The 25,618-nt window shown below is 35.6% G+C and overlaps 1 protein-coding gene across 3 annotated transcripts in view; it reads right to left on the bottom strand.

The window, feature by feature from the left end:
• Positions 1-25,618, bottom strand: part of LOC128988587 (dorsal-ventral patterning tolloid-like protein 1) — a 143,806-nt gene that overhangs the window by 51,430 nt on the left and 66,758 nt on the right. Inside the window, exon 1 of one of the 3 annotated variants that reach the window (XM_054409996.1) lies at positions 12,066-12,164. The exons of the other annotated variants lie outside the window; for them this stretch is intronic. Coding sequence (XP_054265971.1) covers positions 12,066-12,075 — 10 coding nt within the window. The 5' untranslated portion in view covers positions 12,076-12,164. Of the gene's footprint in view, positions 1-12,065; positions 12,165-25,618 lie in introns of those variants that run through there. 3 annotated transcript variants of the gene reach the window in all.

The raw sequence follows: 25,618 nt of genomic DNA, 5'->3' as shown, positions 1-25,618 counted from the left end.
ATAGTTATATTGATATTAAAAATATGTTCCATAAATTAATAAAAATATGATTATTAATATTTTATTTTATTGTATTTTGGAGATTTTCAGTATGATTTATAAATATTTTGAGCCCCTAATATTTTCACATAATTTCTGTTGTACTAAATACATTACACTTGAACTTTGACGCAATACTGCATGTGTTGTTTACGGGCTAGTACTGGGTGTTGCGTTACAATCTCAGGCTTGGGTGCAAGAGGATCGGGTTCAATGCCCCGCATTCATAAAGAATTTATGGGTTTGCCCCTTCAAAAGTGTTTGTGATTCCTTGAAAGGGCCACAGGATAGACAGAATAACTACCGGTATTCATTATCCACATTTATGTTTTCTATATGCAATTGATATAGCCATTCTTTTAACTGACTGACTATTTATTTATTTATTTACATTCCAACGGCAAAAGACCATTACAAAAATGATTAGTACGATAGTTATAATCTTAAATTAATAAATAAAATGCAGTTATACAATTCAATAGCCTAAATAGATAATTAACAGGAAAAATGCAAGATGAATAACAGATAAATACATAAATAAGCATTTTAGGAGTTCAACAAGACAAGAGAACAAGAAACACAACTCAGTTTACATGCACATTGATTAATAAATATTCTAACCTATCTATATAACAAATATAACAACCTATAATAAATTTTGTTGCTGGCACAGGGAAGTCAACCGGACCGTAGCCTTCCGGCGAAAAGTCCCAGTGGTGTCTCCGAAGAAGTCGATACTGGCCCCCAAAGTGTTACCAATACGAAGAAATCTTGCAAGAGGAGCGGGATAATCGTATTGGCTACTGAAGTGCCTCTTGCCAAACAGATCTTGTGAACGGGTTCTAGAAGACAAACGAAGGTCCACTTCGGCAAGTAAAGCGGGGCAGTCAATTTGGCCATTGAGAAGTTTGTGGAGGAAAACAACGTCTGCCACACAGCGTCTCAAGATCTAGCAGGTTTAAAGTGTTTAGGAAGACGGCCACTGGGACTTCACGGTACTGCATGCCTAGACGGGCACCGAGAAATCTGATGTATTTCTTCTGGTTCCCTTCGAGTTTGTTGATGGGCCCTAGGTGAAAGGGTGACAAAACTGGGCTGGCGTACTCCAACAGCTGTCGGATAAGGGAGCAATACAGAGTCTTTAAAGCAATGACATTTGTAAGTCCACGGTAGCCCGGAATAGGAAGCCCAGCAACTGGTTGGCTCTTTTACATAGGTAATTCACATGCTCGTCGAAGGAGAAGTCCGATGAGAGGTCCAAATTCACCAACATTTTTTGGGTCGTTTCTAATGTCCAAATTCACCAACTTTCTACCTTTAGCAGGTACGATATTTCTCCCGGCGGGCGGGGAAGGAATTCCCTCCGAATAGTTTGCCATCGCCTGCTCCGTCTCGTCTCGGCGAGAGTGTACTGTAACCTAACCTAACTTAACTTAACCTAACCTAACCTAACCTAACCTAACCTAACCAAACCTAACCTAACCTAACCTAACCTAACCTAACCTAAAGCTGCCTGAAACAATCACAGCTTAAACAGTACTATTAGGGCTAAGCAGTACACTCTCGCCGAGACGAGACGGAGCAGGCGAGGGCATACTATTCGGAATTCCTTCCCCGCCCACCGGGAGAAATATCGTACCTGCTCCAAGTAGAAAGTTGGTGAATTTGGACATTAGAAACGACCCCAAAAATGTTGGTGAATTTGGACGTAGCCGAGAAAATCACTTCACCATTCACCATTGAGACTGTCTTCAGAGGTTGGTTTATGATGGAATACTCTGCCATGTATGGAGCGCGAATCTTACTGAAAGTCATACTGGAGCACTTTGACACATTCAAGGCCACGTTGTTAGAAACGCACAAATCGTGGATAGCGGTTAGGCTAGCTTGTAGACGGAGAGTGTCTTATACTTCAACAAAAATCTTAACATCGTCTGCGAACAATAGGACTATAGGACATGCATTTATTTTTTTAAGAAATTATAAATTGTTTTTATAAATTGAAGTATAATTTATTTTAATGTAGTCGTGATTATTTTTAGACTACTTGTAATTTATTTATGATTGTTATAAAATCAATTAAAATCAATTCGAGAATGACTGTAAAAGCTAACCTTTTTATACTTAAATGTAAGCAAATATCGTCACTTAATAATCTGACTCCAAAACTCACAAACTAATAAGTATGTCGCAATTTCTATAAAACTAAATAACTTTATCACTACACTTCGAGGACTAAGAAAGTACTATAATTCAATTAAAAGTTCGAAGAACAACTATAACATATTTAATTAATAATACGTCTTCTAACAAAATGGCAGATGAGTTAGATTGGTTAAGAATTTCATTAGTGCCAGAGAAGGAAGGTCCACCCTGTATTGTCTGGTAGGAAATGTAATACAGTACACTCCACCCAGAGTCCATTCGTTTGGGTTTCTAAACCAAACCCTTCTTGGTTTTTGGACCTAAATGAGCTAATACTCTTACTTCGCATCTTGGTATATACAGAGTGAGGTGGATTATGTTATAATAATACAATAAGCACCCGCAGCAGCAAAACTGCAAACTAAGTGAATTTCCATTCTCAAATACACACACTCAACATTTAATTACAGCTCAAATATTTAATTCAAAATGGCAGATTTATTATTTCAGGGTAAATAAAATGTCAAGACCCCCCTCTAATATTTGACCAAGTAAATATACAGAGATATTCTTTTTGGTGGTCGTGCAATCTTAGCAGGAAGTTTCATTTTATGATTTTGAAATATTGGAGTGTCTCCCCAAAATGGGGATTTGGGGGGCAACTCAAATATTTTAAATGTAACCCCCCTACAAGTGACACCTCGTTTTGAAGTGTTTACAAAAACTTAAAGAATGATGAAAACCAGAGGTCGCTATCTCTTTTCTATCTAAAATGGTAGCCCGTCAAATATGTTGTGGAAAATCAATGGTAAAATTGGTTCGTAATGGTAATATTGGCTACCATTTTGGAGAGAGAAGAGATAGCAAACTCTGGTTTTCATCATTCTTTAAGTTTTTTTAAACACTTCAAAATAAGGTGTCACTTGATGGGGGTTTACATTTATAAATGTTTAGTATCCTCCCCTTTTGGGGGGACACTCAACAATTTTAAATACAAACCCCCATTTTGTGACACTTCCTTTTGAAGTGTTTACAAAAACTCCTGTTGGGGGACACTCAAAAATTTCAAAATTATAAAATGAAACTTCCTGCTAAGATTGCACGACCACCAAAAGGATATCTCTGTATATTTACTTGGAAAAATATTAGAGGGGGGGGGGGTCTTGACTTTTTATTCACCCTGTATAAATTACATTAGGTTTGACAAGTTTTGCTGCCACAAGAAAGGAAAGAAGTGGCTTTTTGAAATTTTTTTAATTATATGAAATAAATACACTTGCCAGGTTTGATCAAAACATATTCACAACAATCAAACTACAAAAGTTAACCTTTTTATAAAAATGGCACTAACATTTTTTAATTTATATTGTTTTTCTTCTTTTATAAAATTTCATTAGCTTTGTTTTATCAAATTCACAACAATTAAGTCACTTTTATTTTGGAGACGACAGAAGCATTAATCTAATTATTTGAGAATTCTTTATTAATATGTCCGGAGATGGGACAATTCTCGTTAAAATCTCTATCTTAATTAGAATACTATATTTATGAATTTATTTAAATGAGTTCTTAAATTGGTGTCCTACTATTTGCCACCAGTGTCGTTTGCCACCAGTGTCATTTGCCACCAGTAGGGTCAGTTCCTGGAATTCCCACCGTGGCCGTTCCTATGAGTCATAACCATGTAGATGTACTTATATATTTTTTGGATATTAAATAAATGTTTATAACTCCAGTTACAACTGTGAATAATACAAAAATAACATTTGACACAGTATCCAGCACATCAATGATATTCAATCCCATTAAAATACTTGAAAAGACGCAGTTTCGGTGTTTAGTATTCTGCGAATATACAGGGTGAAGAACTTAAATGTACCACCTTTGTAATCTCAGAAACTATTCGATTTAGAAAAAACATTATATGGGAAATTTCAACTACTATTTTATGACATTTAAAAACATGAATTCTCTTCCTTTAAAGCCTGATATTTTCAATATTTAACTTCAAAATTTCTTATCGGACACCTTGTATTTGATGACGATTTTAGACTAATTTTAAAAATGTTTTCAGTTGAATTTTTTCTATAAAGCTACGTAAAGGAGTTACAGCGTGTAAAATTTAGATTAAAGTAGCTTTTGGTTACATTCAGCATGATATAGCTCCTAAACGAGTAAGTTTGGAGAAAAAGTGCAAAGAATAAATTATAAATGTTATTTAAATTACATCTACATTCCAAAAAGATCATAAAATATATTGACATTATTCCTTTGAGACGTTAGGTTCATGTAACAGTTATGGGATAAACAACATATCTAAAAACTGTGTTTTGTTATCATAAGTTATCTTGAAGTTCTTTGGAAAGAATCCTTCATATGTCGGTATTATGTTGTGTAAAATTCTGCCTGATAACTTCTTAAAAATAAGCAACTAAAAACATGTATGTTGACCAAGTCCGTCTATCGTCTAAATTTATTTGTTGATTGAAGTGATTGAATGTGATTTTATTGAGTACGTAGTTAGTTTACATTTTTATTTAGCCGCTTTAGATATATAGTTTGTATTCAAGATTCATTTAACTGTGATGTCATTCTTGTGCAATATGCATCTACTTATATATAATTCAACTTTGAAAATCTTTGTACAACTAAATCTAGAGTTCTACTGGACCGATTTATTAATTAGTTGGTCATTGGAAAGCTTAATTCATATAGATTTGCAAATAATTATGAACGTTTTTAGCGAATTAATAAATAAATAAATTAGACTAACACTTTGGAAAACTTGATGAGAACAGCACTAACTATGTCGTAACACTACAAAACCTCAGATAGGAATGAGCGTTTCCGTCGTGTATTTCCCTACTCCTAGAGAGAGTGTTGGAATTTTTACCATACAAATGTTGCAAGAGAGGGTGATAGTGTGAATTATAGGTATTCCTTGGTCCATCGGCCGGTGCCTAGAGGGGTGATGACCCACGGACTAGGGTTGGGGCTGATGACTCACCGAGCCAGGTATAAAGTGGTGGCAAATGACACAAATCCTAGAGTGGTGGCAAATGACACTGGTGGCAAATAACACATATTCCTTAAATTAGACAGACATTACCAACAAATAGTTGGGGAGAGGGTATCCAATTTAACAAAATCACTAATTTAAACAGGAAATTCATTCTCATAATAATTGTATGAATCCTAATAAGATAAATGTTAGAAAACTTAATAATGGTATAACATTTTTTTTATAACAAAAATGTTCTTTACTTGAAATATGAATACAAATATAGACGTTAATATGTCGTGTATCCCCCTTAAACCCAATATACAAACCGTAATATATGTTAATAACTCAGCCTTTAAGAGAGAATATTTAAACATCCTTGCATATTAATTTTAAGCTCCTTGTCGTAACATGTGCTGTAAAAACGTCAACAAAGTTCTCGTTTTGACGGATTTGTCTTGATTACCTTTTCCATAGAGGACCCGGACATTGATGTAAGACTTTAATACATCCGAAGTAACATTAACATAATAAATCTAACTCAGACAAAGATGGATTACTAACATCGTACAGACTTGGGGTAGTCGAAAGAGATGTTTAAAAGTCAGGGTTTCCATGAAATATAGGATCACAGTATTAACCTAACTGTCTCAGTCCCCACTTTGAAGTATTTATCCAACCCATTAACTCTTGAAAACAAACAAAAAAGTATAAACATTTGTAATTTAAATTTCCACAACTTCAAAAATTAGCTTATTTTAACGATATTTAAATAAACTACGACTGTAATTATACCATGATAGGAGCTGCATTTCTGCTGAGAAACCTGAATAAAATGTTCACCAGAACCGGAAACGGTGAAACATTTACCTGGAACTCCACCAAGCGGAAATGTCACGGCAAATTAATGTTTGAAATTAACCCATCTGAAGGGTGTTTTGTTATGTATGACTCTGAGAGAGCCTAATTGACATTGACGTTGGTCTCTCTAAAACTCCCCCCCCCCCCCCCGGCTAATCCCTTCATAAGCGAACCATAGGGCTGCTAAAATGTGGAGGTAAAACTGTCCTATATCACGTTAAGAGTTTACTTAAAGATGTTAAATATGTGTATATTATATATGTGTAAATAATAAGTTTTGTGAATAACCAGTTTAAGTTTTGAAAAATTTGTGGTTATCTTGAAAAAATTGTTGTTACCTCGATAAATTTGAATGTTTGATATTTTTTATCGAATGCTTTGTGATAACAGAGGGTAAATCTGTTTCTCGAATTCACGTGTAAGACAGTATGGTATTATGTACACTTAATTAAACTAAAAATTCCATCTGTTAAAGCTGAAATTGTTCTTGCATTCGACAAAACTCATTTTGCTTTTCAAACAAATTGTATTGACAACTCTTTTCAAATCAATTTTATATTATTTTACTTGGTCATTAAACATATATTAATACTAATGGATTAGATTTATGCGGCCTAGTTTATCACTAAGGTTAATAGCAAAATAGACCACATCCTTTTTAATGCATGTTTCTAGTCTGTAGTAAAAAAGATTTGAAATTTCGTGTAGGCCTGTGTGATGATGTTTTCATTTATTCCATTATACTTCATTACTAAAATAACAAAATAAAAAATTCTATTTGATTCTTTAAATGGGTCTTACCATTGACTATACACCTCTACACACCTCTAGTACACCTATACACCTCTAGTAGAGGTATATAGTCAATGGTCTTACGTTTAACATGTATATTTGCATAGAAAATAAGTTACATAAAAATTAGTTTTGCATAGTAAATCAAGTTACATAATTAACTTAATTGATTTTTTACAAATAAACTTAAACAATATTCCACTTACTCATAGTTCGTACTTAAAAGTGGAAATTTCTTGGCAACTAGATTTCTTTCTAATTCCCCAAGGGAAAAGTGGATTATTTACAAAAAAAAACAGTTTAGTTTATCATAAATTGGATTGGTTATACTCTCCCCATATTTTATCTTGTACAATATTCCTAAATCTATCTATATATATAATACGTGAAGCCGTTTTTTGTTAACGCAACTCCTCCCTTATTTATGGACCGATTTAAACGTTTAAGGTGTCAAAAGATTCGTCTTAATATGTAGTTTTGCAATAAGGTTTTAGAATTTTAAAATTCCTACTCTTTAGGGCGTGAGACCCTCTCAAAGGTCGGATTTTCTCCATAAGAAATACACAGAACAAATTTAAAAACAAAAAACAGCTGTTTATAAAAAGAAACTCATTATGTTGACTTGTTAAACATCAATTTTGTTGAGAATCTATCTTGTTTCATTTATTGTGTCACGATTTGTTAAATTTTGATTGAACATTTATCATTTGTGGACTTCTAATTTTAAAATGTGATCGAACTATTTCAGTTTCAAAATAATTCACATATTTCCTAAGACTATAAAGAATCTCTTATCCATTTTATGGTTGCAATAACGGTTCAATTTATTAAATATCACCCTTTTATGTCAAATTGAACAATTTCAATCAATTGTAAATTAATTGCCAAACGAAGATTGATTCAAAAGTAATTTCATTTATTAATATAACCATATAACCCAAGGATCAATCATCAGAGTTGCTTTAAAATTTGCATTTTTATTATGTTGTATAAAATACATTCTTCTTTTGGATAAATTAATAAGAAACTAGCTCCTTCGCAATGCATGCTCTCTTGAATTCGGACAGACATAAAACTGTACGACACATCCATTGAATTTGGATTTGGTATGCGTTGTTTGTTCTTGGTCTTGAAAGTTGCATACTTGCAAAGGACAGTAAACCAATCAGTTTCATAAATATTTTATAGTAATATAAAAATGTATCTTTAATATTGATAAAAAGCTTTTAATTCTAAGAAAAGTAAGATTTAATTACTCTTAGTTATGCTTATTTATTTAAAAAATGGAAACTTCAATTATTAGTATAAAGCCACAGGGTACTTAATACTTTATACATTTTAATTGGGAGCAAACAAACCAATTTGTCAGGTTAGTCAAGTTGTTTTATGTTCGCCTTCAATCTGAAGATCGTTGGTTTAATCCCAAGCAATGTCGTCACCAGACCCAGATGCGGTTTGTCATTGGGCTATTAATTAATGATGCTGTTTAACAAAAAGGTCGAAGTTGGATAGTAATAAGTCCTTAGTTTGGACCGTCCTCTTTCAAAACGTAAAAAAATGATAATAGCATAGATCGTCACATACAAAAAAACACACAGTAGAATTTAAATTGAATTAGTATAAAATCAACTATAGTTACTTTGATAGCTAAATTTAGAACTGAAAAGCTTATCAATGTTATAACTATTTGTGATAATTCAGGTAACGTAATAGCATTTAAGAGACAGGCTTGTTAAATTACTCAATTACTGATTGACAATTAGTACATATACAATTAGTATTTGTTTCTTAGATCAATCAATTACTCCTCCAATAGCTTACGCAACGATCGCGTAAAGATAGGCTAAGACACAAGTAGAACATAATTCATTATTTAATAATAATATTTTATTATCATAATAATTTATTATTTTAAAACTTCTACGAGTGCCTTAAACGCTAATTACGCGAGTTGCGTACACTACTACACCTACGAAGTTTTTTTTTTTTTTAATTACTAACAATCACAACTCATAACATATGGTCTAATTGAGGTTTATAACCTCTCATTGCCACTGATGGTGGTGCAACGACTCATTGTCCCAACCTCATTGAACTCATTGTATAATCAATTAAATTGGCCTTAAATGCTGATAAGTTATTGTAAAACGCATTAAAATTTTACCTTTTTTCTCCCAATCCTTGAACCTTATTGGGCCTAACTAGTACTGTAAAGTAACAAAACAATGCTCTTAAATGAATCTTTTCAATTCTAAGAACTGAAAAAGCTAGTAAAAAAAAAACTGTCGTAGGTAAAATTAATAATGCTTTAAACTAATACATATTAGCTATTGTAACGCCAGTTTAGTAAGAGGTGTTGATGATATGATACATTTACACATCCCTAACTATCCATGCAAAATATATGTTTCTTCTTTTAGACTCCGCAGTGGTATACAGTAATACAATTTGTTATCTCTAAAATCTTTCTGTGTCGGAAAAGAAATGTCTGAAAATGATAAATATCTGAAGTAACAATCACGGAAGCTCTCATCCGTCAAAGTCTCCGAACATCTGATCGATAAACCATTATAATTATATTAGATCAATCGTCTTCAAACCAGTACTGAGATTCTTCACAATTTAAGGTTACTTTCCTTGTTATTTTCTTTAAAATTAAACAGTGTCTACGTTTGTGCTACAACCACCATGTAGAGGATTCTATCTCGATTTCTTATATCAGCGATTCTGTTTTAAACAAAGATTGCATTTCAATCTATCGTTTCCATGGCTTACGGAAAGTGTTTTTGTGGAATGTAAAATACAATAGCTTAATTGTATTACAATTACAATAGCTAAATTCACACGATTTATCAGTAAGGGGACGAAATGAATTATCTTTGAGAAGGCATTCTATAACTGACGAGGATTTAAATTGAAAAAAAGTCCGAATAAAACTCCAAAGGCTTTGAGTACACTTGTTGTTTACGTAGAAATCTGCTACCCCCAATTGATAGGTGTTATTGGATGGTATATTTCCCTAGTATAAATTTGCAGTTGTTTTATACAACTAGGACCCCTCTCACAAACGATAACTGCTATGCAACATCGAGGGATTGTGGAAACAAAAGTTGGAATCGCTAAACTCATTCCGGTCATTAAATATGTATTCTGTGTTTTATTCCAGCTACTGCCCAGTCTTTGTGTACCATAATTACTCTGTGCATCAACGTACAAAAGGAGGACGTAATTGGCCCTTTGGTCTTTGCTTCTGTAGTGTCGGTAAAGGATTTGTTGAAAAGATAGCATTATACAATGATTTTTAAACGATTTCGGGAGCAAAAAGGTTACTGAGATACTTTAAAGCTTTAAAGGCAAGGACTTAACTATGGATTTTATCAGCATTACTGTATTGACCTTATCAATGAATCTCAACAATGCTAAACTTGCTAGGCTAAGGTATTTTTACAAACTTTATTGTAGCCTATATCTTAACGAAAAAGCATACGAATTTGCCCAGAAAACCTGCAGATTAGGGTATTTATAGCGAGTTTGTTAACGTTTTTAAGCCCTTAATGAAACATAAACTCATAAACAAGCAGGTAATCCATTATACAGGGTGAACACCATTGGTATCTTAGAAACATTAGATTTAGAGAAACTATTTAATGGAGAACTTCGCCTGGTTTCATGACATTACATAATATGAATTCCACTTAAAAATAGGAACTCTCAACGCTCTGTAACTTATGACAATTTAAAATGTAGCTAAAGTTTTTAGACTTATTTATTGTTAGCATTTTCTCTTTCCTTGTCTAATAAATTAGGTGATACATGATGCAGAATGGACAAAGCAAGCCACTTTTTCCAATGTGTATCACTAACACTCTGTAACCCCTAAACAAGTAGCTTTAGGGGAAAAAATGCCAGAAATCAATATTTAAAATTATATTATAGTTCTAAAACGATCATAAAATACCAACAGTTACTAAAGAACATTCTAATGCTAGTCAACAAATTGAAAAGGACGGTCGTTAAAAAATTTGAAATACGGTATAATATGTATTTTAAATGTCATAACTAAATGGTTGAGGTTCTCTTTTTAATTTTCTCTAGATCTAATAGATAATTGGTAGCACAGTTTAATTTGTTCACTTTGTAATTAAAATATGGTTTCTGTACGTTTGTTCATCTGAGCGTTTGTCCGAGTGAATACGTGAACCACTGAACCATCAGGGATATTCCACACAAAGGCACATATCCAATAGCCTACTTCATGTCCTAAATATTCCCTCTGACTAAGTTTGTACGAGGTTTTGTGATAAAGTTTTGGGATATAAATTGATCTGACTAAATTTCGGAATACAGAAAACCACAATGTTTACATAGCAACTACATTTACTTGGTTAAAACTTCGGTTGGCGTTAATTTGATATTTTTTACAAAGCTGATTGAATTAAAACAACGGCATTTTATACACCTATGTGATAGAGTTTAATTTAGTTGGTATAATCAATGGTGTGTGTTTAAGTGTTTTACAGTAGACGTCTATATGAACCTGTGTCCTGGTCTTCCGTCTGACTGGGACTCCAATATCAAGAAAATTATGAAACATTACTGTTCACATTAGAAAAATTCGTTGGACAAAAAGTCTAAGTAATAATTTTCATTTTCATATGCAGATAGGGGAAGGAGAGACATAAAAGAAAGATTTCAACCGATTATGATTAACTGTGTAGACAACTTCCCTGACCCCTAACGGTTGATTTCTTAAAAAGTTGCGCCAACTCTTGAGAATCATAATAGATTGTTTCAGATCCAAATTACTATAGAAATCTCAAAGCAAGCTATTATATGACAGATAATTTGTGTATGTAAAACTAGGCACTGGTTTGGATATTCATATCCTAAATAATTATTGTTTGCTTATGGGCTGGAAAAATAAATACAATGTAGTAAATACGTGTGGCTCTCAATATATATTTTTTTTTTCGTTAACGTTATAAAATTCTTCTACAACCATTTATGTAGACTTGTATTTCTAAAGAAGTTACACAAGCTTAAAGATCCTAAACTAAAACAATACTTACCTTTAAAAGTACCCTAAACATATGTCAATCTATATACATTCGTATATTTGAAGTACATAATACACAGAATTAACTTAGTTTTACATTACCGGTATTCTACTAATGCAAACTCATTACAAAAGTAACGAAAAAAATAATTATTTTTCCAAAAATTTTACCCAGCATCATTCTAATGCCTGGAGCTGTATCCGAACAGGACTATGAGAAGGATGAAGACGGAGAGAAGTACGAGAATACAACAAATAGCGACGGCGGCGACCATGGTGGGATACTGTACGTCACTAGCACGACTGACACGGATATACTGGCCGGGTGTACACAGAAGACCAGAACACCCCACAAACTAACAATCGATCTCCGGCGCCACCCTCCTGCCACGGCCCATCACTGGTTGGTTGGGACCAGAAAATTAACAAAATAATTTGATAGAAAAGTTTGCCCTCCAAAAAAGTAAAAATCTAAGTTACGATTAGAAAACATTTTTTTTAATTCTTGAAAGATTTGCTGGTAAAATTAGAATTAAGTAGGAATTTATTTTATTGGGTTGTAGTTTAGTAGAACAATTATTAAGTTTCGTTAGGTAAATATAAAAACGTACTCATCAAAAAACTACAGCGTGTGATTTCCAACAGGATTTTAAATATGCAAACATATATACAACACGTTGCCCGGGCCACCTGTTGTACCCCACCCAACACGCAGCTCATCATATCACTAACTGTCCTGTCACATCTCTCATTGTATCCCTAGTGTTACTCTGTGATATGCAGAGCTGTTTGTTACCAGCGCCACCTGTTGTACCCCACCCAACACGCAGCTTATCATAGCACTAACTGTCCTGTCACATCTCTCATTGTATCCCTAGTGTTACCCTGTGATATGCAGAGCTGTTTATTACCAGCGCCACCTGTTGTACCTCACCCAACACGCAGCTTATCATAGCACTAACTGTCCTGTCACATCTCTCATTGTATCCCTAGTGTTACTCTGTGATATGCAGAGCTATTTGTTACCAGCGCCACCTGTTGTACCCCACCCAACACGCAGCTCATCATATCACTAACTGTCCTGTCACATCTCTCATTGTATCCCTAGTGTTACCCTGTGATATGCAGAGCTGTTTATTACCAGCGCCACCTGTTGTACCTCACCCAACACGCAGCTTATCATAGCACTAACTGTCCTGTCACATCTCTCATTGTATCCCTAGTGTTACCCTGTGATATGCAGAGCTGTTTATTACCAGCGCCACCTGTTGTACCTCACCCAACACGCAGCTTATCATAGCACTAACTGTCCTGTCACATCTCTCATTGTATCCCTAGTGTTAATCTGTGATATGCATAGCTGTTTGTTACCAGCGCCACCTGTTGTACCCGACACAACACGCAGCTTATCATTGCACTAACTGTCCTGTCACATCTCTTATTGTATCCCTAGTGTTACCCTGTGATATGCAGAGCTGTTTGTTGCCACCTGTTGTACCCGACACAACACGCAGCTTATCATAGAACTAACTGTCCTGCCACATCTCTCATTGTATCCCTAGTGTTACCCTGTGATATGCAGAGCTGTTTGTTACCAGCGCCACCTGTTGTACCCCACCCAACACGCAGCTTATCATAGCACTAACTGTACTGTCACATCTCTCATTGTATCCCTAGTGTTACCCTGTGATATGCAGAGCTGTTTGTTACCAGCGCCACCTGTTGTACCCGACACAACACGCAACTTATCATAGCACTAACTGTCCTGTCACATCTCTCATTGTATCCCTAGTGTTACCCTGTGATATGCAGAGCTGTTTGTTACCAGCGCCACATGGTGTACCTCACCCATCACGCAGCTTATCATAGCACTAACTGTCCTGTCTCATCTCTCATTTTATTCCCAGGTTTACCCTGTGATATGCAGAGCTGTTTATTACCAGCGCCACCTGTTGTACCTCACCCAACACGCAGCTTATCATAGCACTAACTGTCCTGTCACAACTCTCGTTGTATCCCTAGTGTTAATCTGTGATATGCAAAGCTGTTTGTTACCAGCACGACCTGTTGTACGTCACCCAACACGCAGCTTATCATAGCACTAACTGTCCTGTCACATCTCTCATTGTATCCCTAGTGTTACTCTGTGATATGCATAGCTGTTTGTTACCAGCGCCACCTGTTGTACGTCACCCAACACGCAGCTTATCATAGCACTAACTGTCATGTCACATCTCTCATTGTATCCCTAGTGTTACTCTGTGATATGCATAGCTGTTTGTTACCAGCGCCACCTGTTGTACGTCACCCAACACGCAGCTTATCATAGCACTAACTGTCATGTCACATCTCTCATTGTATCCCTAGTGTTACTCTGTGATATGCATAGCTGTTTGTTACCAGCGCCACCTGTTGTACGTCACCCAACACGCAGCTTATCATAGCACTAACTGTCATGTCACATCTCTCATTGTATCCCTAGTGTTACTCTGTGATATGCATAGCTGTTTGTTACCAGCGCCACCTGTTGTACGTCACCCAACACGCAGCTTATCATAGCACTAACTGTCATGTCACATCTCTCATTGTATCCCTAGTGTTACTCTGTGATATGCATAGCTGTTTGTTACCAGCGCTACCTGTTGTACCTCACCCAACACGCAGCGTATCATAGCACTAACTGTCCTGTCACATCTCTCATTGTATCCCTAGTGTTAATCTGTGATATGCATAGCTGTTTGTTACCAGTGCCACCTGTTGTACCCCACCCAACACGAAGCGTATCATAGCACTAACTGTCCTGTCACATCTCTCATTGTATCCCTAGTGTTAATCTGTGATATGCATAGCTGTTTGTTACCAGCGCCACCTGTTGTACCTCACCCAACACGCAGCTTATCATAGCACTAACTTTACTGTTACATCTCTCATTGTATCCCTAGTGTTAATCTGTGATATGCATAGCTGTTTGTTACCAGCGCCACCTGTTGTACCTCACCCAACACGCAGCTTATCATAGCACTAACTGTACTGTCACAACTCTCATTGTATCCCTAGTGTTAATCTGTGATATGCATAGATGTTTATTACCAGCGCCACCTGTTGTACCTCACCCAACACGCAGCTTATCATAGCACTAACTGTACTGTCACAACTCTCGTTGTATCCCTAGTGTTAATCTGTGATATGCATAGCTGTTTGTTACCAGGGCCACCTGTTGTACCTCACCCAACACGCAGCTTATCATAGCACTAACTGTACTGTCACAACTCTCATTGTATCCCTAGTGTTAATCTGTGATATGCATAGCTGTTTATTACCAGCGCCACCTGTTGTACCTCACCCAACACGCAGCTTATCATAGCACTAACTGTACTGTCACAACTCTCGTTGTATCCCTAGTGTTAATCTGTGATATGCATAGCTGTTTGTTACCAGGGCCACCTGTTGTACCTCACCCTACACGCAGCTTATCATAGCACTAACTGTACTGTCACAACTCTCATTGTATCCCTAGTGTTAATCTGTGATATGCATAGCTGTTTATTACCAGCGCCACCTGTTGTACCTCACCCAACACGCAGCTTATCATAGCACTAACTGTACTGTCACAACTCTCGTTGTATCCCTAGTGTTAATCTGTGATATGCATAGCTGTTTGTCACCAGCGCCACCTGTTGTACCTCACCCAACACACAGCTTATCATAGCACTAACTTTCCTGACACATCTCTCATCTTATTTTGAGTGTTACACTGTGATATGCAGAGCTGTTTGTTACCAGCGCCACCTGTTGTACCCCACCCAACACGCAGCTTATCACAGCACTTACTGTCCTGTCACATCTCTCATTGTATCCCTAGTGTTACTCTGTGATATGCAGAGCTGTTTGTTACCAGCGCCACCTGTTGTACTCCACCCAACACGCAGCTTATCACAGCACTAACTGTCCTGTCACATCTCTCATTGTATCCCTAGTGTTACTCTGTGATATGCAGAGCTGTTTGTTACCAGCGCCACCTGTTGTACTCCACCCAACACGCAGCTTATCACAGCACTAACTGTCCTGTCACAACTCTCGTTGTATCCCTAGTGTTAATCTGTGATATGCATAGCTGTTTGTCACCAGCGCCACCTGTTGTACCTCACCCAACACACAGCTTATCATAGCACTAACTTTCCTGACACATCTCTCATCTTATTTTGAGTGTTACACTGTGATATGCAGAGCTGTTTGTTACCAGCGCCACCTGTTGTACCCCACCCAACACGCAGCTTATCACAGCACTTACTGTCCTGTCACATCTCTCATTGTATCCCTAGTGTTACTCTGTGATATGCAGAGCTGTTTGTTACCAGCGCCACCTGTTGTACTCCACCCAACACGCAGCTTATCACAGCACTAACTGTCCTGTCACATCTCTCATTGTATCCCTAGTGTTACTCTGTGATATGCAGAGCTGTATGTTACCAGCGCCACCTGTTGTACCCCACCCAAGACGCAGCTTATCACAGCACTAACTGTCCTGTCACATGTCTCATTGTATCCCTAGTGTTACTCTGTGATATGCAGAGCTGTTTGTTACCAGCGCCACCTGTTGTACCCCACCCAACACGCAGCTTATCACAGCACTAACTGTCCTGTCACATCTCTCATTGTATCCCTAGTGTTACTCTGTGATATGCAGAGCTGTATGTTACCAGCGCCACATGTTGTACCCCACCCAACACGCAGCTTATCATAGCACTAACTGTATTGTCACATCTCTCATTGTATCCCTAGTGTTACTCTGTGATATGCAGAGCGGTTTGTTACCAGCGCCACCTGTTGTACGTCACCCAACACGCAGCTTATTATAGCACTAACTGTATTGTCACATCTCTCATTGTATCCCTAGTGTTACTCTGTGATATGCAGAGCGGTTTGTTACCAGCGCCACCTGTTGTACGTCACCCAACACGCAGCTTATCACAGCACTAACTGTATTGTCACATCTCTCATTGTATCCCTAGTGTTACTCTGTGATATGCAGAGCTGTATGTTACCAGCGCCACATGTTGTACCCCACCCAACACGCAGCTTATCATAGCACTAACTGTATTGTCACATCTCTCATTGTATCCCTAGTGTTACTCTGTGATATGCAGAGCTGTATGTTACCAGCGCCACATGTTGTACCCCACCCAACACGCAGCTTATCATAGCACTAACTGTCCTGTCACATCTCTCATTGTATCCCTAGTGTTATTCTGTGATATGCAGAGCTGTTCGTTACCAGGGCCGTATGGTGTACCTCACCCATCACGCAGCTTATTATAGCATTAACTGTCTACATCTCTCATTTCTTTCCTCGGTTTATATTTATACACGGATTTTCACTATTTGGCTAACATGTTTCACCCATACAGCACAAAGTCTACCTAAAGGTTTTGTGACCACAATTCATCATATTTTGTTATCCTTGATTTTATATTGCTCAAATTTTAGGGGATAGACTTTTAAATGCTCTGCAGCAGCAGCTATTCATTACATTATTTATATTACCAATATACATTTGTATTTTTTGTAGGCTATGTCTTTCAAACCAAATTAAATACCTAGCTGTTCATAAAAACTTTCGTACATTTTTTTGCGATTGGATTATATTCACACTGGGTAAAGGATTGTCAGTTTATCCAGTGTGTTTACTGTTCGTGTAATGTGTGTGAAAACTCTGAGTCAAATTATTGAAGAGAATGACTCGACAAGCAGAAGCTCTATGGAAGGAGGAATAGCGCTCAATAACAATGAATAAAATACAAGTCACTGAAGCTTTCCCTTCCACGGAAACTGTCTCTATCAGTAGGAGAAAGAATTATCCTTAGTATTTCTCCATTCCTAGTTATATTTTAAACATCTATGGCATAATGTCTCATTTTAATCATTGGCAATGGTCACCGTTATATTACTACGATTAGGAAGGGTTTTCTCATATACACTCAGGAGCGTATGTTTACTAGCAAAACTAACAAATGTTCTAAAATATGTAAAGCGTATGAGTTTACCTGTAATGTCAATTTGTTATTCTGCTCCATTATATTTTACCGGATACTTCAACTAAGTTATTAGTTTGTGTGTTTTAGGTACAAAAATAGTAAATCGTCGTTAATGAACTTGTTAAACTACTGTTAAAAATAATTCTCTACGCGTAAGGTTAGCATCGATCATAGAAATTAGACGCTAGATGGTACTATAAAAAAATACTTTTTGCTTTGTTTTAACTGATATATCAATTTTATTTTGTGTTTATTTAATATAATTTTATAATTAAATTTAGTGAATACGATTAGTTTTCGTCACAATGTAGTTTTGAAATTTTATTTTGCTACCATTGTACTCCGCTTTCAAAATCTACACAATTCGTATGTCCAGCAGTTTTGTTATAACAATTTAAAAACAAATTCAACAATGTAGGTTTACTAATACATTAACGTTATTACCAAGCGTAGTTATAACACATAACATTAAATTTGATCCACATTGAAACAAAACCTCCAAGAATTGAATTCGAGAATACAGTAAATCGTTAATTGTTTGGTCTAGTTGAGGTTATTCAGAGCCGAAGTGAAAAACCACGTCCATTATACTCAATAAAATATTAAACACCTCAACATTCACCATTACTGGCTATTTCAGCTTTTGGGCTGTAGTTTTATCCAGAACTCTATTTAAAAATAAACAAAATTTAATGAACTAGGTTGCCTTGGGAGTTCTTGTTGTTTACACAAAATAAAATCTATGTAATCTTGCATTAAGCTCAAATCCCTATCATCATACGACCAGAGTTAGATTAAAATACTTAGAGAGTTTCATAGGTTAAGATGTTCTAAATAAAATTGTAAGAAAATGGGCGTACGTTTTTTTTATTGTCAGTTATATCAAATGATGTATCAAGAAAGAAATTCAAAAGTCAGTGAAAGCCTGGCTCTTAAACAATCCACTTGATAGCATGCAGGAAAGTTTTTATAGTAACATTATTATTAGTTTTTGGTAATCAACCATGATTTTATCATATATCTGTGAAACTATTGACGTGATTTATATTATATTTTTTATAGAATGTTAAAATCAATATTGTCCATTGTCTACTTAGCATGGTTTTATTCTGATTGTCTTAATTTAGTTTTGACATGTGTCTTGGAATCATTTTTATATTGATATGTACTTTTACAACTAGGAACTATTTCGGAAAAATTATAGAGCCATATTCACAGGATCGTGAGGTATTGGTTTTCACTCACCCACTCGAAGATACTTAAAGTTTTAAGCAATGGAAAACTACCACAAACCACGCAATCTTGCATTGCTGTTTCCTTCATAACAGTCTCACAACCTAAACTATTTATTTTTAGATTATAAATTCTAAATCTACCGTAATTAATGCATGTTATAATTTTGGTAAAACACTACAAACAGTGCACACTACAATTTTATCCATGTACTCATAACATATTTCTACAAGCATTTTGTATTACTGTATGTTCCGATGTAAAAATCGTATTTATTTTACTTTGTCTTAAATAAACATTTTGTCAACATGAAACTCAAAGTCATCCTTTGAACCTATCAACTAATGCAAGTTTTAGAAAAGTCTACACAGTGAAACGTTGAAACACTACGTTTGCTGAAAGTAAGGCAGGGTGCACACTGGAGAAACCCGTTTCAGGAAACTGATTTCATCAAATTGGTTTCAAGGAAACCATTTCTGTAACAAATGCACACATGAAACGGGATTCCATCAGTTTCGTGATATTAATTCGGATGACGATGATGTGACTATATTGGTGGAGGCTAAAGAAAACGAAAAGAAGGAAGTATTGGGTTGACCCGTTGATTAGGGATGGTCAACACAGTACTTATATTGTAGCTCGTTAATTATGCAGTGATCCTGTCAAATGTTTTGATTTTTTTGAATGCCAAAGCCTCTTTTTGAACATTTGGTGGAATTACTTAGCCCACTAATACCAAAGAAGGACACCAACCGGAGGTTAGCTCTGAGTGCTGAGGAAAAATAACAATACACTGAGGTATGTCAATAAAACCAATGGAAACGTGAAACTGAAGCCTATACGAAATTTGTTTTTTGGATTTCATTTAAACCAGTTGCAATAAACAAATGAAATTACAGTTTCATGCAACGCAGTGTGCACTGTGTTCGCTGAGTGTGCACTGTGTTCGCTGAGTGTGCACTGCCCTGTGTTAAACTAATGTTTCATGAAATCGGTTTCCTGAAACGGATTTCTCCAGTGTGCACCCTGCCTAAGCCTCTAAAAAAATATAAAGGCATCATCTTGAATTTAAAAATATAATTATTAAACTCTTTATCTAAAATTTAGAAACAATGAATTCGTATTAATTATAGCGGACATTTTCCATCAAGAATAGTATAAAACAAATGTTGTTTCCCTTAATCGTGATGGAGTGTGATCGCAATAACACCTTAAATAACATAAACCATCACCAAAAAAGTTATTTTGTAATATTTCGAATAGTTTTTTTAGCTTTAATTTTTTCTACAAAACATTCCTATTGTAGCATCATTACATCCAACTTACACTATTTATGTTACTAAACCATCCTGCACTTTACCTAATCGGTCTGAAAGTAACGTACGGACCAAATGACCTAGGTTCTCTCCTCTTGAAGAATTAAATGTCCCACATTTTCTCGAGAGTCAAACAAATAGTTAGACTAATGAGCAACGTTCACTGTCGCCACAGACTCTCTAGCCTCTAGTCCTCTGGTCCTCTAGCCTCGGTCGAGGGTCCTTGAATTAGCGACAAATAACCTCCACGTCCTCAGGTCGTCCCGATCATCAACTTTTGTCGTCTGCTACTGACAATGCATTTATCACTCCTGTCATGGCAAGGCGGAAAGTCGTTTAATGAGAGTTCTGTAACGTGTACACTTTGTAGCCCTCTTTGGTTTTCATTTTTATGTCGTTGGATTTGCAGGACGTTCTGTCTTATTAATATGGAACAATCTGAGTTTTGTTTATTTATTGGATAAGACAATTTGTACCTCGTTATGGAAGTTTACAATTTTGATTACATTAAAGTCGTTGGATTAGCAGTGTATTCCCCAAAGCCTCCAACGGAGTAACGAAATGACGTGCATTATATCCTTGTTTCAGTGCTCAAGATTGACATTAAATACAATTAGTTTGCCAGGAAAACGTAATTTTCAAAACGTTGCTTTTAATCTTCCTGGATATACTTCTACAGTGAATTATTGTAGAGTCGTGGTTTTCTGGTGACGACCGTGTAAAACTCAAGAAATGTATCGTATCAAGTCACCTGTGCTGGTCAAGAGGCCCTGAGGATGGCACGCGACATCGAGACCGAAACGTCGGAGAGTGATTCTAGTGATTCGTTGACATTTACACGGTCTACTAGAAGACCACCGATTTTCTCTTTAACCTTGTAGTAATCTTATTTATAATTATAAATTCTCATTGAAAGAATATCGTTTCAATCTCACGTGATGGCAAAATAAGCAACAATTGCTTTGGTTGTTCTTTGGTATTATCATTAGCCAAAGGAATTCATAACGTAAAGATAAGTGCATGCTGTAAAGTATATCTGAAAATACTGTAAAGAGATAATTGCAGTACAGTACTATTATTTTAGTCATCGACAATTTCTTATTGCTTTGAATCACAACCGAGTAAGTTGTTAGTATTATTTTTTTTTTCAAGAGTTTCAAATTTAGTAAAATGTCAGTATGTATTTTCCCAAATATTTAGGGTTTCGTATTTTACTTTTCTTGTAATTGTAGCCGTAAGGCCTTTACCGTATCTCAAAGTCCTTTAGATGAGTGCCAATAAAACTGCTAAAATCAGCCTTTTTGTAGTACTTCATATAAACTAACCTTAGAATTAATATTGTCTGAAGAGTTGTCAATGAAATAGTTATGATAGACATGGACTGGAAAGTAATCGTATCGAGCAAACGTGTAGGATCCAATAAATTCCCATTATTGAACTCCGGGATCGATTTCTGTTCATATTCCTATACCTTTGAAAGACCAAACAAATATTTGTTTTAAAGTCATTGAAAAGTTTCCTTTGATTGAAAGTTGTATTTAGCACAGCCAAACTCCACATGTGGAACAAGAAATGAAATGTATTCGAAACTATTGATTTAACATCCTACTGTTGTTATTAGTGTTGTATTGGGCATTTTTCTTTGCCCCATATAAATAGTGGGTTGACTAAATTTAAATAGCTAGAAGAATACTGTCGGCAACAGTGAAGGATACAGTAATATAGACTACTATGTTCATATTATGAGTATGAAAATAAATTGGGAACTGTTATTTAGTAAAATAAGGAAAAACATAATATCCAGGGTGATTTTCACATATTCCGAATTAAAAATATTATAAGACACTGTTAACTGTAAACAAGTTCACATTTTGATATCCTCGCATTTTTATTTATTGTCAATCCCCTGATATGCATTGTCTCATAGTTATCTGTGTGTTTTTGCTTTGACTTATGGTTTTAGTGCCATTGGAAATTTGTTTTGAATAATTTTTAACTTTGCGTTCTGTTTGAGCATTTGAAAAAATCATATTACGTTTTACGATCGGAAATTTAAGAATCAGGGATACCATCATATGAACTGGTTTTGTTGTTAAAATGTGTCTTACAATAGTTGTTTATTTGGGTTGCGTAAACAACTCTTTATTTTACCTTGGTGATAGTGCATTTAATTTTCACCATGGATAAATATTTCCCCAAATGTCACTAAACGGTAGAATTCAACAAAGTGATTTATTGAAGATTTAAGATTCATGAACTTAATTAATTTCTTGATATAAAAAACCTTAAACATTTTATTTGTTTATCTTATAACACTTATAAAAATTATCTACGCACACACACTGACTTTATATGAATTACCTAAAAATTGAATGTGGGGAGACAAAAAAGAAACCAAAATACTTGCGGTGCTTAGCAAATATGCTCACTTTGGGTGGGGGGTGAGTAGAATGTTGGACATAAGAATCATTGCGATGCTTTGATCATGATGATTAATTTGAATGCACTATCAAACGAATAAAAATACAATGTAAGCTAGAAACCTGTTTTCACCACAGTACCATATTTTCATATCCATTTTGAAAACTGTATTCGAAGTCCACATTTGGAAACTTACACCCCATAGCCAAAAATAGCCTTGTAAAATTTCAGTGTTACTTCGTTGAACAAAATGTTTGAATACTGATACTCTTATGTTAGTGCATGTTCATTACTTTATCCTATCGTTGTTTTCTACCGTTACAACCAAATTTCAAACAAGACTTCAACGTAAAAAACAGGCTTCAGATTTTACGAATACTCAACGGGCAGTATTTTAAATTGTAAAAAAAATTGGACATACAGTAGTGCAATTGAAAAGGAAAGTCGCCCATGCAAGTAGATTCAGAAAGCAGTTTTTAAACTCTTTAGTACTTCATTAAACCAATTGCCACACTTAAGTTAAAACGGTATTTACGAAAATCTTAAATACGAGAGGAAAAGTTGTGTTCTACAAGTTTTTGGTCTACTTATGATTATGCAAGCACATAATATTTTTATGAATGTTTTGTATATATTGTAAAAAAACGAAACATTCAAATCGCTATAGATAAATCTGGACGAGAACTAAAATAAAACATTTTGATTAGACAATTATAACTTTTGTTCGTTGAAACTGATTATTTTGTTAGATTTACAATAAACCTAGGGTGTTGTCGCATATATAAAGTAAACTTTTATATTTTTCATCGAAATTATAATTTTAATTTCTTTTATTTCCAAACTTTTTGACTGTTCCAAATTAAGGAAAACTGTAAAATGTTAGGTGTAATAATTCTTCAGGACTATCTAGCTAACCACTGATTATTACCAACTAATGTATTTCATAGTATTGAATCGACTGTTTAAAAGCGATAACTGTATTTTCAGACAAGTCCAATATAGAAGGAAATTTGTTCACTGTCATTTGTCATGGCAGTGTTAAAACTTAGTACTTTTCAAAACTACATTATAATATGCTAAAGTGATAAAATAATTACTGTAGATTGTAAATAAATACTTGTTAAAAAATTTTTTTGCATGTGAGGAATTCCTGAACTATTTCATTGATGTGTTACAGTAGCAATCGTCATACACTCTAGCGGATAGCGTTGAAACTATCCCAAAGCTGAACACTGGCAGGGAATTGTAGCAGCCCTTGCATTGTATGCTGTAGGGCCCAAATTCACAATTGTGTTGTTTTTTTTGTTGTTGTTTTTTTTTGTGTATGACGCTTCTATGATTTGTGATACAGTATTGGCCAATAGGAAATCAAAAGACATGCTTAAATATACTGTGGTTACCACGTCATTTGCCTAAAGCAACCAAAGTTTAGATTATTTCGGGCGCTAGAAATATTTTTCAACTTACCATCTAATAACTAAAACACGTCTGTTTTACATTTTGAAATTACTAGTTATTAAGTAATATCTGCGCCAATATAGGATATTAAAATAATGATTTACTTTACGGGTTTTAAAATAGTTTCTAGTTGTCATTATTTTTTGAGCGGAGCGAGCGAAGCGAGCGAAGCTCTTATACGTCGACTTTTATGCATTTCGTAATACGCAAACTCCTCCTAGACGGCTGAATCGATCGTTTTCAAATTTTGGATGGTGATAAAGACCATATCGGTGAGTGCCAACATCTATATGGCGTTAAAAATAACTCTCAGGAATCCGCCCCACTGGGTCTCAAAGTTTCAATGTAATCCTTATGGAAGCAGTATTTGACACATAAACAAAAACATATGATCAGCTGTTGACTTTAGAATACAGTAGATAAAGAAATAGCTGATAGCATTATTCCACAGATATTAGAACAATAACTGTATGAATCATAAATATAATCAAATGACGACACTAGCTTGAGGTCCGTGACGTAGGAAATGCTAAAGGAAGTACGGGAAGCAAGGAAGTAAGGGTGAGCAGTCTGGAGTGTGGAAACTGTTTATGACGATTAGATTTAGGTTTCTGCATTCCTAAAATTCTATAGGAAGGGAGGAAAACGGGTCCGCGACGTAGGCAGTGGTGAAGGAAGTACTAAAGGTGAGCAGTCTGGAGTGTGGAAACTGTTTATGACGATTAGATATAGGTATCTGCATTCCAAAAATTATAAGGGAAGGGAGGTAAACGAGTCCGCGACGTAGGAAGTGATGAAGGTAGTAGTCAAGGCGAGCTGTTCGGAGTGTAGGAACTGCTTATGACCATTATATTAAGGCATTTCCAATCCTATGATGCTATGGGAAGGGAGGGAAACAGGCCCGTGACGTAGGAAGTGGTGAAGGAAGTAGTTAAGGCGAGCGGTCCGGAATGTGGGAACTGTTTATGACGATTAGATTAAGATATCTGCAATCATAAAATGCTATGGGAAGGGAGGAAAACGGGTCCACGACGTAGGAAGTGATGAAGGAGGTAGTCAAGGCGAGCTGTCCGGAGTGTGGGAACTGTTTATGACGATTAGATTTAGGTATCTGCATTCCTAAAATTCTATGGGAAGGGAGGAAAACGGGTCCGCGATGTAAGCAGTGGTGAAGGAAGTACGAAAGGTGAGCAGTCTGGAGTGTGGGAACTGTTTATGACGATTAGGTTAAGGCATCTGCAATCATAAAAAGCAATGGGAA

This window comes from Macrosteles quadrilineatus, unplaced genomic scaffold (assembly GCF_028750875.1).
Source record: "Macrosteles quadrilineatus isolate MER2022 unplaced genomic scaffold, UCM_ALF_1.0 Scaffold_3__2_contigs__length_128488019, whole genome shotgun sequence".
Classification (NCBI taxonomy): domain Eukaryota; kingdom Metazoa; phylum Arthropoda; class Insecta; order Hemiptera; family Cicadellidae; genus Macrosteles; species Macrosteles quadrilineatus.
This window is presented reverse-complemented; position numbering and strand designations above follow the sequence as displayed.